The sequence below is a fragment of the Capricornis sumatraensis genome, chromosome 18 (assembly GCF_032405125.1).
Source record: "Capricornis sumatraensis isolate serow.1 chromosome 18, serow.2, whole genome shotgun sequence".
NCBI lineage: Eukaryota > Metazoa > Chordata > Mammalia > Artiodactyla > Bovidae > Capricornis > Capricornis sumatraensis.
Genome location: NC_091086.1, coordinates 17,003,692 through 17,022,040, shown reverse-complemented (window position 1 = coordinate 17,022,040; position 18,349 = coordinate 17,003,692). Strand labels below are relative to the sequence as shown.

General features: G+C 42.8%; 1 protein-coding gene and 1 pseudogene across 1 annotated transcript in view; one reads left to right on the top strand and one right to left on the bottom strand.

The window, feature by feature from the left end:
• Positions 1-6,584: 6,584 nt before the first annotated feature.
• On the bottom strand, positions 6,585-15,341 carry LOC138094316 (FGGY carbohydrate kinase domain-containing protein-like; annotated as a pseudogene).
• Positions 15,342-15,368: 27 nt separating this feature from the next.
• The window catches only part of NAIP (NLR family apoptosis inhibitory protein), a 36,999-nt gene continuing 34,018 nt past the window's right edge, over positions 15,369-18,349 (top strand). Inside the window, exon 1 of the mRNA XM_068990350.1 lies at positions 15,369-15,939. Coding sequence (XP_068846451.1) covers positions 15,369-15,939 — 571 coding nt within the window. The remainder of the gene's footprint in view (positions 15,940-18,349) is intronic.

The window sequence follows — 18,349 nt, the reverse complement described above, 5'->3', positions numbered from 1 at the left end:
AAGAGTGGAGAAATAGATCAGGAAAGAAAGAAGAGGCTGAGGCAAAGCAAAAACACCACCCAGTTGTGGATATGACTGGTGATACAAGTAAAGTCTGATGCTGTAACGAACAGTGTTGCATAGGAACCTGGAATGTTAGGCCCATGAATCAAGGTAAATTAGAAGTGGTCAAATAGGAGATGGCAAGAGTGAACGTCAACGTTTTAGGAATGAGCAAACTAAAATGGACTGGAAGGGGCAAATTTAATTCAGATGACCATTACATCTACTACTGTGAGCAAGAATCCCTTAGAAGAAATGGAGTAGCCCTTATAGTCAACAAAGGAGTCTAAAATGCAGTACTTGGGTGCAATCTCAAAAACAACAGAATGATCTCTGTTTCCAAGGCAAACCATTCAATATAACAGTAATCCAAGACTATGCCTCAACCAGTAATGTCAGAGAAGCTAAAGTTGAATGGTTCTATGAAGGCCTACAAGACCTTCTAGAACTAACACCAAAAAAAGATGTCCTTTTCATCACAGGGGACTGGAATGCAAAGGTAGGAAGTCAAGAGATACCCGGAATAACAGGCACCTGTGGCCTTGGAGTACAAAATGAAGCAGAACAAAGGCTAACAGGGTTTTGCCAAGAGAACTCACTGGTCATAGCGAACACCCTCGTCTAACTACACATAGACATCACGTAGAGATGACTCTACACATAGACATCACCAGATAGTCATTACTGAAATCAGATTGATTCTATTCTTTGCAGCCAAAGATGGAGAAGCTCTATAGTCAGCAAAAAGAAAAGACCAAGAACTGACTGAGGCTCAGATCATGAACTCCTTACTGCAAAATTCAGACTTAAATTGAAGAAAGTAGGGAGAACCACTCAACCATTCAGGTATGACCTAAATCAAATCCCTTACGATTATACAGTGGAAGTGACAAATAGTTTAAAGGGATTAGATCTGATAGAGTGCCTGAAGAACTATGGAAGGAGGTTCATGACATTGTACAGGAGGCTGTGATCAAAATCATCCCCAAGAAAAAGAAATGGAAAAAGCAAAATGGTTGTCTGAGGAGGCATTACAAGTGGCTGAGAAAAAAAGAGAAGTGAAAGGCAAAATATAAAAGGAAAGATACATCCATCAGAATGCAGAGTTCTAAAGAATATCAAGGAGAGAAAGCCTTCCTAAGTGATCAATGTGAAGAAATAGAGGAAAACAATAGAATGGGAAAGACTAGCCATCTCTTCAAGAAAATTAGAGATACCAAAGGAACATTTCATGCAAAGATGGGCACAATATAGGACAGAAATCTTAACAGAAGATATTAAGAGGTGCCAAGAATACACAGAAGAACTGTACAAAAAAGATCTTCACGACCCAGATAATCACGATGATATGAATACTCACCTAGAGCCAGACATCCTGGAATTCGAAGTCAAGTGAGCCTTCAGAAGCATCACTGCAAACAAAGCTAGTGGAGGTAATGCAATTCCAGTTGAACTATTTTAAATCCTAAAAGATGATGCTGTGAAAGTGCTGCACTCAATATGGCAGTGCATTTGGAAAACTCAGCAGTGGCCACAGCACTGGAAAAGGTCAGTTTTCATTCCAATCTCAAAGAAAGGCAATGCCAAAGAATCCTCAAACTACCACACTATTGCACTCATCTCACACGCTAGCAAAGTAATACTCAAAATTCTGCAAGCTAGTCTTCAACTAGCTTCAACTTCCAGATGTTCAAGCTGGATTTAGAAAAGGCAGAGGAACCAGAGATCAAATTGCCAACATCTGTTTGATCATAGAAAAAGCAAGGGAATTCCAGAAAAACATTACTTCTGCTTCATTGACTACGCCAAAGCCTTTGACTGTGTGGATCACAATAAACTGGAAAATTCTTCAAGAGATGGGAATACCAGACCACCTGACCTGCCTCCTGAGAAATCTGTATACAGGTCAAGAAGCAACAGTTAGAACTGGACATGGAACAACAGACTGGTTCCAGATTGGAAAAGGAGTACGTCAAGGCTGTATATTGTCACCCTGCTTATTTAACTTATATGTAGAGTACATCATGAGAAACACAGGGCTGGAGGGAGCACAAGCTGGAAGCAAGATTGCCGGGAGAAATATCAATAACCTCAGATATGCAGATGACACCACCCTTATGGCAGAAAGAGAAGATCTAAAGAGCCTCTTGATGAAAGTGAAAGAGGAGAGTGAAAAAGCTGGCTTAAAACTCAGCATTCAAAAAACAAAAGATCATGGCATCCAGTCCCATCACTCCACGGCAATAGATGGGGAAACAGTGGAAAGAGTGACAGACTTTATATTCGTGGGCTTCAAAATCACTGCAGATGGTGACTGCAGCCATGAAATTAAGAGGCCTGCTCCTTGGAAGAAAAGCTATGGCCAACCTAGACAGCGTATTAAAAAGCAGAGACATTAGTTTGCTGACAAAGGTCCATATAGTTAAAGCTGTTGTTTTTCCAATAGTCATGTATGGATGTGAGTTGGACCATAACGAAAGTTGAACGTTGAAGATTGATTTGATGTTTTTGAACTGTGGTTTTGGAAAAGACTCTTGAGAGTCCCTTGGACTGCAGGGGGATCAAACCAGTCCATCCTAAAGGAAATCAGTCCTGAATATTCATTGGAATAGCTGATGTTGAAGCTGAAGCTCCAATACTTTGGCCACCTGATGCAAAGAACTGATTCATTTGAAAAGACCCTGATGCTGGGAAAGATTGAAGGCAGGAGGAGAAGGGAACAACAGAGAATAAGATGGTTGGATGACATCACTGACTCAATGAACATGAGTTTGAGCAAGCTCCCGGAGTTGGTGATGGACAAGGAAGCCTGGCGTGATGCAGTCCATGGGGTTGCAAAGAGTTGGACATGACTGAGCGACTGAACTGAACTGAACTGAAGTCAGTGTTATGGCATTGCAGCCAATTCTGTAAAGTCAGGTAGGCTTGGTGCACTTCAGTTTGGACTCCAGCCAGCTCAGGAAGCTGGGCAAAGACTGCAGCAGTGCAGAGGTGGAGGCAGGCAGCACCTTGGAAAGAAGGAAGTGGCCAAGAGAATCTGAGGAAGCATTCCTTCCAATACTCCTACATAACATCAGACCTAAAGTTAACTTGTACCTTTGCCCTCCCCATAGATAATATATTTAACCTCATTTACCTCCTTCCTTCTTTATTTGTTATTACCATTGTATATTTCTTTTGGTGTTTCACTAGACATTTATATTTGTTTTACCCAGTTAGTGTTTATTATGATTTTATCACATATTTACCACTTTCTTGGCTCTTGATTTATTCTTAGATCTGTTGAGGATCATTTTACTTCCACCAAAAGTATACCCTTCAGAATATACTACTGTTCAGGATATATAATATGCTACCTGCTATGTAAGGAAGAAAGAAAAAAAAGAATATATATTTGTATCTGAAAGAAGCAGCAGTGGAAAGCAATAGAGGAAGTCAGTGAAACCAAAAGTTAGTCCAGCCAGCTGACAAATATTTCAGTAAGATGACCAAGAGAAAAAGAGGACTCAAATTACCGAAATCAAGAGTGAAAGAGGAAACATCACTTTGGACCTCACAGAAATAAAGATCACAGGGGAATACTATAGACAGCTGGGGGCAAGAGTGAGTGTTAATAAGTATGGAGTTTGTTTTTGGACTGATGGAAATGTTCTAAGATTGATTATGGTGATGATTGTTCAACTCTGTGAATGTACTAAAAACCAGTGAATTAAACACTTTGAATAGGTTAAGTTGTATGATATGTGAAGTGTATGTCACGAAAGCTGTTTGTTTTTTTTTAAATGAGGGAATTTGGGGGCCTCCCTGGTGGTGTAATGGTTAAGAATCAGTCTTGGAACATAAGGGACACCTGTTCAATCCCTGGTCCAGGAAGATCCCACGTGCCTTGGAGCAGCTGAGCCCATGCACCGCAGCTACTGAGCCTGCACTCCGGAGCCCAGGAGCCGCAGCTACTGCAGCCCACAGGCCTGGAGCCTGTGCTCCTCAACGAGAGGAGTCACCACAGAGAGAAGCCTGCACCCACCAACTAGAGAAAGCCTGTGCACAGCAGCCAAGACCCACGACAGCCAAAAATGAATAAATCTTTAAAAAAAAAAAAAAAAAGGAATTCCTTGGCTGCCTAGTGGTTAGGACTCTGTGCTTCCAGTGCAGTGGGCACAGGTTGGGGAACTAAGATCTCACAAGCTACACCATGCAGCCAAAAAAAAAAAGTTTAAAAATGAAACACTGGAAGAATACATAGGAAACTGTAGAACAATGGATGAGAGTAAGAATTATTTTAAAATATTTTTATATAGTTTAGTATTCAAAAATAGTAAAACTTACGGAATCCTGGAAAGTTGTGGTGAGACAAATGAAAGTAGAGTAGTTAGTGTTAGTTATTAGTTAAGGACTTGAAAGCAATCATGTTCATCAAATAAAGCTGTGGGTATGGAGCTGGAGGTTGAAGATGGACTGTAGTAAAATTGCTTTTCCATTTATTTGGGTCATAGTGTAAACAATACTTTCCAACTATATGTGGCAGTATGTGCACTGTGTCTATTTTGTTGTGACCGTGCTTGCCCTAGAGTAACTACAACGTGAAGATGGCAGTACTGTGTGGAGGCTGAAGAAGATAAATAACTAGATTAAAAGCATGCTAAGTCTTGTATTTGAGGAGCACAAGTTGACCCACTGTATATCTGAGTACATGTCACAATTGAAACACTAACTTATGTTGACACAGTGAGGGAAAAACAGGGATTCTGCTGCTCAGAGGAGGCTTCCCTGAGAGCTCAGTTGGTAAAGAATCCACCTACAATGCAGGAGACCCTAGTTCAATTCCTGGATCAGGAAGATCCACTGGAGAAGGGATAGGCTACCTACTCCAGTATTCTTGGGCTTCCCTGGTGGCTCAGCTGGTAAAGAATCTGCCTGCCATGCAGGAGACCTGGGTTCGATCCCTGGGTTGGGAAGATCCCCTGGAGGAGGGCATGGCAACCCACTCCTGTATTCTGGCCTGGAGAATTCCATGGACTGTATAGTCCGTGGGGTCATAAAGAGTCAGACAGGACTGAGCGACTTTCACTTTCACTGTTGCTCAGAATGGCAGTAGGAAAGAGGAACCATAAACATTTTGTAAGATTTCTCAATTACTTTGTGAAATTCCTCGTTTGTGGTCCTCTCTGTGTTCAGCTGTCTGTATCTCTAACGATCAGCACGCTTATAACATGAAATGCCTTCATGAATGGTAAAAAGAAAGGGTGGTACCACCAGTCCTTGGGAAGTGGGGCAGTAGAATTCCCCTGTCTGTTGTGGGTGAGAGTTTAGGAGAAAGGGCAAGAACTATGAGTCCCTAGGTCCTATAGTAAGGAAGAAAAGAGCATAGGAGATTGTCATGCTTCTGAGAAATAGCCTCAGAGTGTCCTGATACCCCTTTGGGTCCAGTTCTGTAAGAATAGGAGAGTCATTGTTTTCCTTCCATGTGTTCCAATTCGGTTCTATGGAGACCTGTTCCACGGTGGGCTGGGGACATAGACGGAGTCCTTATGGGATATAAATTCTTGATTTCACCTGACTAAATTGTTACTTGAGTCACATCTCAGGCCAGGGCACAGGAAGTAATGCACAATTTGTTCATTTATCCATTCGTCCACTCAGCAAACCTTGTACATCTGCTGTCTGTCTGATGAGACCCTAGGTGTCTGGATATAGATACCAGGAAGAGGAAACAAACCCGACCTTGCGGCCCTGTGACCCTCCCAGCCTAAGAGGCAGACCTGTACAGAGGTCCGTGTGACAGTGCTGATGCTTTGCCAAGTGCGTGGGAATGCAGAAGAGAGGCTGTGAAATGGGCTCTGGTGCAAATTCAAATGCCCTAGGGGACCAGGCAGGTTATGCAAATACTTGAAAAGGAGCCAGGTTAATGCAAAGTGGTAAGCACCTGAAAAGTACTGGTTCCATCCGCAGGAGACAGCCTCTGGATGGAGCAGGAGGAGAGAGATGTAGTCTTCTCAGTACACCCTTTTCTACCTTTTGAATTTTATACATGGGCATCTGTAACCTAGTCCAGAAGAAAACAGTTTTTTCAAAGGCGGTAACTATTACTCAGCTCCAACCTATTTTTTATTTCTGAAAATGTAGTTTCCCTCAGACTGTATATTTTAATATTTGAATAAAAACTGAAAATCTAGACTTTTAAGTGAATTCCCCAAGTTTAAAATGTTGACATCTAATTTTTTAAACCACACAAATGTTAATTTTTAGAACATCATCACAACCTTAAGAGTAGGTGATGATTTCTTAGGACACAAAAAGCATCTATCTTAAAAGGAGAAATTAAAGTCAGACTTCATCAAAATTTAAAACATCTGCTTTGGAATACGCCATTAAGAAAGCAAAAAGAGTTCATAGATGGGGAGAACATGTTTGCAGTGCAAACATATAACAGAAGACTGGTGTCTAAAATATATAAACAATTCTTGCAGTTCAATAATAAAAGGTAAATGACCAATTTATCTTGTTTTTACTGTTTTTTCTGACTGCACACGTCCCAGGTTTTTTTAAATTGAAAGACAGTACAGAATCATGAAATGATGTCTAAGGGTCCTCAGTATATGCTGCAATGACCAGGGTCCCCATGCAATGACATGAAATCTGGCATTAGCCCCTGCAGGCTTTGTTAGACCTCCTTTCTTGATTGTCGCATACTGTTTCTGGTGTTCAACCAGCTTCAGGCATATTTGATATTTCTTGTCATGATATCTTTCATCCTCTCATCTGAAAAGCACAGCTTTCCCAACTTGGCTCATTCTTTGCCATGGCCTCCTGTACAGAAGTGAAACACCCTGAGGCACAAGCTCACACTAGCAGCACCCACAAGGACAGATTCCACCTCTTGTGACAGGACCACAGGCCTGCCAGTAATGTCTGTACACATTTGCACAGACAAGGGATTCTTGCTCAGGCCCCCACACAAGTAGAGAGTGCTGACAGGGTAGCCAGCTGCCTGCCTGGCTTCTGTACTGATGCACACCTTGAAAGCAGGTAGAGAATGGCAAGATCGTCAAGGTCCAGAGGCCTTAAAAAAAGAAATATATGAATAGCCAATTAAGTCATTAAATTAAAGCCACAATGAGATACATGCCTGTGCCCTAAAATGGCGAAATGATACTGCTCTCTAGGTGTGTATGCATGTTTTGGTTAAAAAAAGGCATTGAAAATAGTATTACTTTAAAACTTAAAACATTTCAATCCAGAGGCCATGTCCTTTAGTGTCAGATCTGCTGAAGGAGACTGGTTGCTGTGGAAATCTCATCAAACATGTAAATCATCAGTGAGGAACCCCACAAGCTAAGCCTTCTTACTCAGATCCAGGTGACTGCTTAAATAGCATATATACTTGGCATCTGCAAAGTTGGCATGACCCTGTCCCATGTGGTCTATCAGTTTTCCACCAATACTGACCGCTTTTATTCACCCAAGACCCGGGGACCATGGCTAAAAGCAAGTGCCCAGATGCTTTAGTAGAAAAATTCAGTTTTGTGCCTATCCCCACGTGACAAGATGTTCCACAGATTACAGCCAGCCTTGACGTTACTGGCTTTCCCTCGCAGGTGTGGCTGTGCACTCTCACATCTCTAGTCACTCCCTGGGGACAGAAATGCTGGTGGCAGCTACTTTGGTGAGCTCATTCTACCATGAGGACAGCAGTACTGTCAAGCACCACCCCAGAATCCTTCTACTAAACAACCCAACTTAAAAATGGAGAAGGACTTCCCTGGTGGTACAGTGGATGAGATTCCGTCTGCCAATGGAGGAGACTCAGCTTCAATCCCTGGTCCAGGAAGATCCCACATGCCACTGAGCAGCTAAGCTCTGTGCCACAACTCCTGAAGCCTGTGCACCTAGAGCCCATGCTCCGCAATGAGAGAAACCAGTTCTTAAGCCACAATTAAGAAGCCCGCATTCTCTACAACTAGAAAAAGCCCACAAGCAGCAAGGAAGACCTGATGCAACCAAAAAGTAATTCAGAAATGGGCAAGAGATTTGATCACCTTTCCAAAGGAAATATATGAATAGGCAATTAAGTCATTAAGTTAAAGCCACAATGAGATACATACCTATGCCCTAAAATGGCTAAATGATACTGCTCTCTAGATGTGTTTGCATGTTTTGGTTTAAAAAAGGCATTGAAAATAGTATTTTAAAACTCAAAATGTCAGATTCTCTTTTCAGATTGTGTAGTGAACATTTGTGTCTGTTTTTTGGCTACCCACATTTTCTTTCTTTGGAGATTTTTTTCCCCTTTCTGCTATATAGAGGTGGTATGTATATCTTTTTCCAGTTAAGACTGTGCAGACGTTTTTCCTGTCAATAGGAGTAAAAGAAAAGCTCTTTCAACTGAGAAAGTATCTACTGATGCTGCTGCTGCTAAGTCACTTCAGTTGTGTCCGATTCTGTGCGACCCCATAGACGGCAGCCCACCAGGCTCCCCCGTCCCTGGGATTCTCCAGGCAAGAACACGAGTGGGTTGCCAGTTTCTTCTCCAATGCATGAAAGTGAAAAGTGAAAGTGAAATCGCTCAGTCGTGTCCGACTCCTAGCGACCCCATGGACTGCAGCCTACCAGGCTCCTCTGTCCATGGGATTTTCCAGGCAAGAGTACTGGAGTGGGGTGCCATTGCCTTCTCCCGGGTATCTACTAGATATCATCAAACTTTAGAATTCCTGCCAAAGTCAAGAATAAGATATCTATTATTGCTGTTATTAAGCAACATTGTATTAAAGGATATACTTGATTCAAAAAGAAAACAAAATGATGGTAAAGACAAAACTATCATAATATTCAGATATTATAAATATCTACTTAGAAAATTCAAAAATATTTACAATCAGATGTTAAAAGTAGACCAGGAATCCTATATATCATCAATAAACATTTAGAAAATAGAATAGTAAAAATTCAATTCATAAGGGTAACAAAATTTACAAGGTGCTAAAATAAATGTAGTGTGCGTTGGTGTATATAATATTATAGGTGAGAAGTAGGTTGATGGGGCAAAATTTTATCAGCAGAGGGTCAGCAATGTAGAGTTCCCCCTGACCTTTGAACTTCCTGTAGAAAGAATTGTTGGTCCCTAAGCAGCTGGATGTACCAGGGAAAGTGTCCTAAAAAACACTGTCATTGTAATGTTATATGTGTTAATACAAAAGTTAGGAGGAGTCAACTATTTAACAATGATTGCTTCTAGGCTGAGTAGATGGCCTTGTGGAAGCAGGGCTTGGCCAGAAGAGTTCACGTGCCAATGAGGCTGGTAACAGTTTGCCTCTAACTCAGCAGCTGGCTGAACTACCAAAATGGAGAGGGACACCTGTTTTTGCCTTTTCTTAATACGTAGGCTTTATGGCACAGTGGTTAAAAGTGTAAATTTCATTGCCAGACTGATTAATCAGAACCCCTATATGCCTGAGTTTCCTCATCTGTAAAATGGAGATAATAAAAATAGCTACTTCATTTGGAGTGTTAAAGGGATTAAATGGACATATCTAAGGTGCTTAGAACTGTGCCTGGCAAGTAGTAGGTGCTAAACAAATTTTAGTTATTATGCATAATATTATTAAAATGATTTTTGAAACTATAAAGCCAGAAAAATTAAGAAAGCAGGAGGGGACCATCAGCACACAGAATATTTTAACAAATCTTTGGAAGATGGAAACTCAAATAGAATAGTAGTAACCAGTGAAGCAGACTGACAGAGCCCACAGCCTGAATACACGTGTAACACCTGGGAGGCTGTGTACCTTGTACAGAACCCTGGAGCAGCAGGTGGCCCAAATGCTAGCTATAAAGGTGGGCAGGAATGCCAAGGGACTAACTGAACAATCTCTGAGATTGTTCCAGCTCCGTCTACCCCACCATCAGACTGTTTACTATGCAGATGTTGTCACTAAGGAAAAACATTAATGGATTCTTCTCTTCTAAAAAAAAAAAAAAAGGAATAAACTGACTTAGAGGAGTTAGTGTGGGTCCTGCTGCTGCTGCTGCTGCTAAGTCGCTTCAGTTGTGTCCGATTCTGTGCGACCCCATAGACAGCAGCCCACCAGGCTCCGCCATCCCTGGGATTCTCCAGGCAAGAACAAGTGCAGTGGGTTGCCATTTCCTTGGGCATCCCCAAAGAATCCTTCAAGAATTGGTCTTTTTATGTTTCTCAGATGAGTTTTCAGCTGCTGTCTCTGACTTTACAACTGACTTGAAATCATTTTCTGAGGTGTTTCTCTGAAGTTGAGGGCTTCTCCTAGGCAAGTCTTAGCTCCCTAATCTTCCTCCGTAAAGTTCAGATCGCACTCACGCGGCTTTTAATCAGACTCTTTAACCAGAATTTTGATCAGTCAGCTTTGCAATCGCCTAACTTTCAAATATGAATTGAAAACCATTGCTCTGTACACATTGGAGGAAAGCTGGTAATGTGAAAAATCTCAAAGGTAAATAGTAATTAGCCTTGGAGGAAACAGATCTTTCAGGAGACAGATGAACACTATTTGGATTAGTACTGATAAAGATAATTTGTACATCAGACCCACAAAATGGGGACGACCTCAGTGACCTGGCCCAAGTCACAAATCTAAGTCCAGGTCAGCTAGCACTTACAGGAAACGCCTGGCCACGAAACCTAGTATATACACCAATCACAATCACCCCAACTCAGCTTTACCTAGTTTGCATGAGTCTAGAAAACAGGACATGCTACCCTTCAATGAATCCCTGACCTCCTGGCCAATCCTGCCTCTTCCCTATAAAACCGACCTTTACTCTCCCCGACCCCCGCTCTCCCCTTTGGAGCAGCGCTCCGTTGCCGTGAGACACTGTGCTCCTCCAGTCCACGGACTGTTTTCCCTTGACTACAGAGCAACAGACTCGTGGTTTTAGCTTTGTCATTTGACAGTATTGCAGCAGAGATTTTAAAAAATTACGTTGGCTAAGAAAATTAGATCTCGTGAAAGAGGCAACAAAAAAGAGCTGTGGGAAATTGAAAGTATAATTGCTGAATTTAGAATTACTATTGGAAAGTTGGAAGATACTGAAGAGGAAGTCTCCCAGAAAGTACAGCCATAGGACGGAAAAAATATATGAGCCAAAAAAGAAGAACTCTGGTGATAAATTCCCGTCTGAATAATGGGAACACCAGAAAGAGTGAAAGTAGAATAATAGGCAGTAGGAAATTACCGAAGAAATTATAGAAGGTAATTTCCCGGGACTGATGGGAGGGCCACATGTTCAGCTTGAGACAAGTCCACTGGGTTCAGTAAATGTACAGAGATCCACACCAAGACACAATAACTTTGAGATTTTATAATCCATGGATAAAAGAGAAAACCAAAAAAAGATACAGGAAAGATGGAAACTAACACCAAAGAAATAAAGACATGTATGTACTAGCAGCGGAAACATTAATCAGTCTTAAATTATTTAGAATAAAATACTTCTGTTGCGGGACTTGGTTTTGTGAGGCCTTTGGAGTCCTGGCTAACCCTGATGACTCAGTACTCTAGAGAAGTTACTGGTGATTTCTCAGGAAATTGCAACTTGTTCTGGGTGTTAGTTCCTCAAATTGTTTTCGCTGCTTCCCATTAAAAGGACGAAGAGAATAGCTGTATTTACTCTCTACATTCTCCTTCCATTCAGCTGGGACTCTGGATTAACTTCGAGGTAAGTAAATCACCACCTCTGGCAAAAGTACTTTTCCACTTATGACCTCTTATTTCTCTTACTCTTGTTTCTCTCTTTGGAAGCAAAAGGACAGGCGCCGGAGTCACACAGATGTGGACTTAAATCCTTTCCAGGACACAGCAGCAGCACTGGTACTGTTAGGACTGCAGTTAAAGAGCATGAAACCTGGAGAGGGCCTTGGAGATCTCCCCAGAAAGGCCCTGGGACCAGCAAAACTGACCACTGAACTTTGTAGAAGTGCAGGAGTGATTCCAGTTAGTTTGGTGCCACCCTGTGCTTATTTATCTCCAGGGAGGCCTGGAGCTATGGTATTGTCTATTGGCCAAACCTAAGTGAAACATTCTAGCGATGAATGTGGCCCTGTGCTAGAATCTGAGAGGACAGGGGCAGCCCATTCCAGCTTGTTTGAGACAAGTTAGATGTCCTACTTTGGGCTGCATGACTGAAGCAGCATAGAATATCCCTCCTTAGGTGAGAGAGTGATTTCCCTGAGACGAAGGTACCTAGCACGTATCTAGGTGGTTCATTACCTAAAACGAACCATGGACTGTATAATGGAGAAAGGGTCCTAGACGCTGGGACCAGAGTCTGAGACCACGCTGATGTTTGCTGCCTTTTGTTTTTATTTTTGTATCATATCTTTCAACTTTATTAAAGTCTGAAGTAAATATACTATGTAGAGGCTTGTGAGTTTTTTCTATTATCTGACCCTGTGTGCTCGCTGAAGTTGGCACTGTGAATGGGATTATGGGAACAGTTTTTGACTTGATTATTTAAATGCTCGCTCAGGCTTTGTTTAGGAGGGAAAAAGTGGGAGAACTACCTAGAACCACTGATGCCAGGTTGGCTGATGAAGGCATCCTGATTTCAATTCACTCTAGTACTATAATTATTCATGGAGGGGAAAGCATACAATAGATTTTTTTTTTTTTTTTGCTATTTTAAAAAATTGAAGTATAGTTGATTTATGAGCCTTCCTGATAGCTCAGCTGGAAAAGAATCTGCTTGCAATGCAGAAGACCTCAGTTCGATTCATAGGCTGGAAACATCCCCTGGTGAAGGGAGAGGCTACCCACTCCCGTATTCTTGGGCTTTCCTGGTGGCTCAAGACAGTAAAGAATTAACCTGCAATATGGGAGACCTGGGTTTGATCCCTGCATTGGGAAGATCCCCTGGAGGAAGGCATGGCAACCCACTCCAGTATTCTTGCCTGGAGAATCCCATGGACAGAGGAGCCTGGTGGGCTGCCGTCCGTGGGCTCACAAAGAGTCAGACACGACTGAGTGACTGAACGCAACACAGCACAGCGTGTATCTGTTAATCCCAAATTCCTAATTTTCCTCTCTCCTCCCCACCACCCCCAGCAATGGAATTTAAAGGTGGTAGATCCAGAGTCACCAGAAGCATTTAAATAGGTTAAAACAGAAATTCAGAGAGAGGGGAATTCGGTCAAAAACAGTGAGGCAAACAAGGCAGGCCTCAGCAGCCAGCCCGGTATCAGTGGTTCTAAACCTTTCTCCCCCTTTTCATGGTCTGGGCTGCTTTGGCAAAAATGAAAGTACTAAGATAGTACTGATGAAAGTACCAAGGAAGAGCCCTAGGCTGCCAAGTCCACCAGGCTTTGGCTGGTTTCTTCTGTAAAGGAAAGGAACTTGAAACCAAAAGGAGAGTTGAGCAGATACTTCTTTTGGCCGGAATGTGACCCTTATCTGCTAACCGCTAAAGGAATTCTACGGGGAGAGCGCATGAAGACACAAACTGAAATGAAGGTACTCTTCAGTCAAAAAGCCCAGTAACCTTGTGGACTGATGAGAGCTTCCTGAGGAACCACTGCTGAAATGGCCTTAACATCTGAGAGACGAAGGAGTTCTTTTCTTTACATTGAGTACTGCCAGATGAAGGGCATGCTTGGGCTTAAATAAGATCTTCAGTGAGCGGCAAATTCTGCAGAAATGTGGGTAGATGGGCAAATTCCAAATCAGCTGAGCCTGATTAAGGCAGGGCACACAGAGCAAATTTGGTCACATGGAACTATCCAACTCCACCTGTAGGCATTAAACAAAATGCTTTGTTGATTCCTGAAATGTTGAGAATGCAAGCATGTGTCTTTGAACTTGTTATATGATGATACAGATTTACCCTAATCTATCCTTTTATCTACTTCCTGGTGGTTCAGACGGTAAAGCGTCTGTCTACAATGTGGGAGACTCGGGTTCAATCCCTGGGTCAGGCAGATCCCCCCAACAAAGGTCCATCTAGTCAAGGCTATGGTTTTTCCAGTGGTCATGTTTGGATGTGAGAGTTGGACTGTGAAGAAAGCTGAGCCCTGAAGAATTGATGGTTTTGAACTGTGGTGTTGGAGAAGACTCTTGAGAGTCCCTTGGACTGCAAGGAGATCCAACCAGTCCATTCTAAAGGAGATCAGCCCTAGGTGTTCTTTGGAAGGACTAATGCTAAAGCTGAAACTCCAATACTTTGGCCACCTCATGCAAAGAGTTGACTCACTGGAAAAGACTGATGCTGGGAGGGATTGGGGGCAGGAGAAGAAGGGGACAACAGAGGATGAGATGGCTGGATGGCATCACTGACTCAATGGACGTGAGTCTGAGTGAACTCTGGGAGTGGGTGATGGACAGGGAGGCCTGGCGTGCTGCGATTCATGGTGTCACAAAGAGTCGGACAGGACTGAGCAACTGAACTGAACTGATCCTTTAATCTTTTTTTTTAATTAATTTTTTGACTGCTGAGTCTTTATTGCTGCGTGTGGGCTTCAGTAATCGTGGTGCATGGGCTTAGTTGCCCTGCGGTATGTGGAATCTTCCCGAGCCAGGGATCGAACACGTGTCCTCTGCATTGGCAGGTGGACTCTTAACCACGGGACCACCAGGGAAGTCCTGATCCTTTTATCTTAAGTGATGATTGATACTCTGATACTACCTGGACGCCATAGGTGACCTTACTGTTGAAGGCAGGATAAAGGTCCGCTGTTACAGACCTACTAGTGTATTTTCTCTGAATTAGACTAAGTTATAAGCAGAAGAGCAATGTAATTCAGAAGAAAAAACAAGAGTAAAGGGTTGAAACAGCAGGGGAAGGAGAGGGTGAGAGGAACTGAGAGTAGCATTGACGTCCACGTGCTGCGGTGTGTGACGCAGGCAGCTATTGAGAGGCTGCTGTAGAGAGCAGGGAGCTCAGCTTGGCACTCTGCAAGGACCTAGAGGGATGGGATGGGGGGCGGTGGAAGGGAAGCTCTAGAAGGAGGGGGTCTATTCACACTGTTGTATGGGCTTCCCTGCTGGCTTAGATGGTAAAGAATCTGCCTGCAGTGCAGGAGACCCAGGTTCGATCCCTGCGTCAGGAAGATGCCCTGGAGAAGGAAATGGCAATCCACTCCAGTATTCTTGCCTGGAAATCCCATGGATGGAAGAGACTGGTGGACTACAGTCTGTTGTGGTACATCAGAAACTAACACAGCACTGTAAAGCAATTATCCTCCTGTTAAAAAGAAATATGGTATAACCAGCAAAAAAAAAAAAAAAGAAAGGGTTTAAACAAATCTCAGGACTCGTAAACCAAGTGACGATGTTCATGAACCTTTTTTTTCCCCTCTTCAGAAAATGGCCGCCCAGGAGAAAGCCCCTGAGGAGAGGATTTCACAGTTTGATCCTGCTGTGTTCCCAGAGATGTCTGCTTTTCTAGGTGTAAATGCACTTCAATATGTAAAGGAAATAGAAGAACAAGAGCACAGAGACAGAGAAAAAATGCAAAAAGGCTTTAATTCACAAATGCGTAGTGAAGCAAAAAGGTTAAAGACTTTTGTGACCTATACCACCTTCAGCTCGTGGACACCCCAGGAGATGGCACAGGCTGGGTTTTATTTCACTGGCACAAAATCTGGCATTCAGTGCTTCTGCTGTAGCTTAATCCTCTTTGGTACTAGCCTCCAGAGTTCCCCCATGGGACACCACAAGAAGTTCCATCCAGACTGTGAGTTCCTTCTGGGTAAAGACGTTGGTAACATTCCCAAGTACGATATAAGAGTTCAGAATCCAGAGAACACGTTGAGGAAGGATGACAAAGCAAGGTACCAAGATGAGAAGGCCAGACTCGAATCCTTCGAGAACTGGCCATTTTATGCCCAAGGGACGTCCCCAAGGGAGCTCTCAGCTGCTGGCTTTGTCTTTACAGGTAATTTGAAATCATTTTCTGAAATGTTTCACTGGAATTAAGTTTAGGTTCAGTTGCAATATTTTGTTCAGTTGCAGCATTTTGTGAATCTTTCCTCACTTGGTCAACATATTATACTAGGTACATCTATTTTCTCAAGATTCAACTTCAGTACTTTTACTTTAGCTTTAATACAACATGTCAGTTTACCAAAAATATAAGCAAAATAAGAAAGTGACTTTTTCTAAAATTTTGGATGTTAGATAATACTTGACTGGATTTCTAAGGCCCTGAAAATAAACTGTGAGGTCAGTCTGACCCTAGTCTCCTTCTTACCCATCCTCCTTTTACTGCTCTTAAATGATTGTTCTCTGATCCTTTTAAATGATTCTTTTAAATTCTTAGGTGATTGTTCTCTTAATTGCTGCAGCACTGGAGGGTTTTGGTGTGTGTGTGTATTTAACCTTAAGTTTAATTATAACATAGAGGTCAAGTTGCATTTCAGAAAACTGTGTCTGTGTGCTCAGTGCTCAGTCAGTCATGTCCACCTCTTTGTGACCCTGTGGACAGGGGCCCTCCAGTCTCCCCTGTCCACGGAATTCTCCAGGCAAGAATACTGAAGGAAATTGTACGTTGTTTGAGTTGTCCTAGCCACGCCATAAATGTCATGACAGATCCGAGTGAGAATCCTGATTAATGCATACAGCTATCGTTTACTGAGCACCTACTTGAAGCTAGGCCCATCACCACCACCAGGCACGGGTTAAGCACTTACACTAATCCAACAAACTTGTCCTTTCCCCCCATTTCACAGCTAACCTCACTGAGGCCCAAAGAGTTTAAGAAATGTGCCTAAGGATAGCCAGCAAAGACCTACTGTATGGCACAGGGAACTCTGCTCAATGTTATGTGGCAGCCCGGACGGGAGGGCAGTTTAGGGAAGAATGAATACCTATATATGTATGGCTGAGTCCCTTTGCTGTCCACCTGAAACTATCACAACATTGTTAATCGACTATGTGCTGTGCTTAGTCACTCAGTCATGTCCGACTCTTTGCGAACCCATGGACTGTAGCCTGCCAGGCTCCTCTGTCCATGGGATTCTCCAGGCAAGAATGCTGGAGTGGGTTGCCATACCCTCCTCCAGGGGATCTTCTCAACCCAGGGATCAAACCCAGGTCTCTGGCATTGCAGGTGGATTCTTTACCATCTGAGCCACCAGGCAGCGACTGTTAGTTCAGTCGCTCAGTTGTGTCCGACTCTGCGACCCTATGAATCGCAGCATGCCAGGCCTCCCTGTCTATCACCAACTCCCGGAGTTCACTCGAACTCACGTCCATTAAGTCGGTGATGCCATCCAGCCATCTCATCCTCTGTCGTCCCCTTTTCCTCCTGCCCTCAATCCCTCCCAGCATCAGAGTCTTTTCCAATGAGTCAACTCTTCACATGAGGTGGCCAAAGTACTGGAGTTTCAGCTTTAGCATCAGTCCTTCCAAAGAACACCAAGGGCTGATCTCCTTCAGAATGGACTGGTTGGATCTCCTTGCAGTCCAAGGGACTCTCAAGAGTCTTCTCCAACACCACAGTTCAAAACCATCAACTCTTCGGCGCTCAGCTTTCTTCACAGTCCGACTCTTATATCCGTACATGACCACTGGAAAAACCATAGCCTTGACTAGACGGACCTTTGTTGGCAAAGTAATGTCTCTGCTTTTCAATATGCTATCTAGGTTGGTCATAGCTTTTCTTCTAAGGAGTAAGCGTCTTTTAATTTCATCGTGACTGTACTCCAATATGAAATAAAGTTTAAAAAAAGAAACAAAGTATTTAAATTCCGTCTCAGGTACACTGCACAGTGCTTGACACACAGTACATGGTTCCCTGGTGGCTCAGAGGTAAGAGTCTGCCTGCAATGCGGGAGACCCAGATTCGACCCCTGAGTCAGGAAGATCCCCTGGAGAAGGAAATGGCAACCCACTCCAGAATTCTTGCCTGGAGAATTCCATGGACAGAGGAGCCTGGGGGGCTACAGTCCATGAGGTCGCAAAGACTTGGACATGACTGAGCAACCAACACTTTCATATGTTAGATATAAGATATGTTAATTGTTACTATTATTGTTGTTTAATAGCAGAAGCTTGGAGAAATTCATATTGATAGTGTTACCCAAGTTGAATGTAAAGAAGAATTTAAGAGATTTCTAGTATAGGATTCCCCAGATGTCACAGTGCACTTATCACATATTTCTTCAAGATATTATAGTTAATGTCCTAATTGACCAAGAGACTGAAGCAGAGAAAATGCAGAAAAACCACATCTTTCCATCATGTTCACAGTGGTTGGAATTTGTAGTTTGACTTTAATCTGCCTATCAATTTGTGTACCATTTACATCTCAAAATGCCTAAACCACAAGTTGGTTTTCTTCTTAG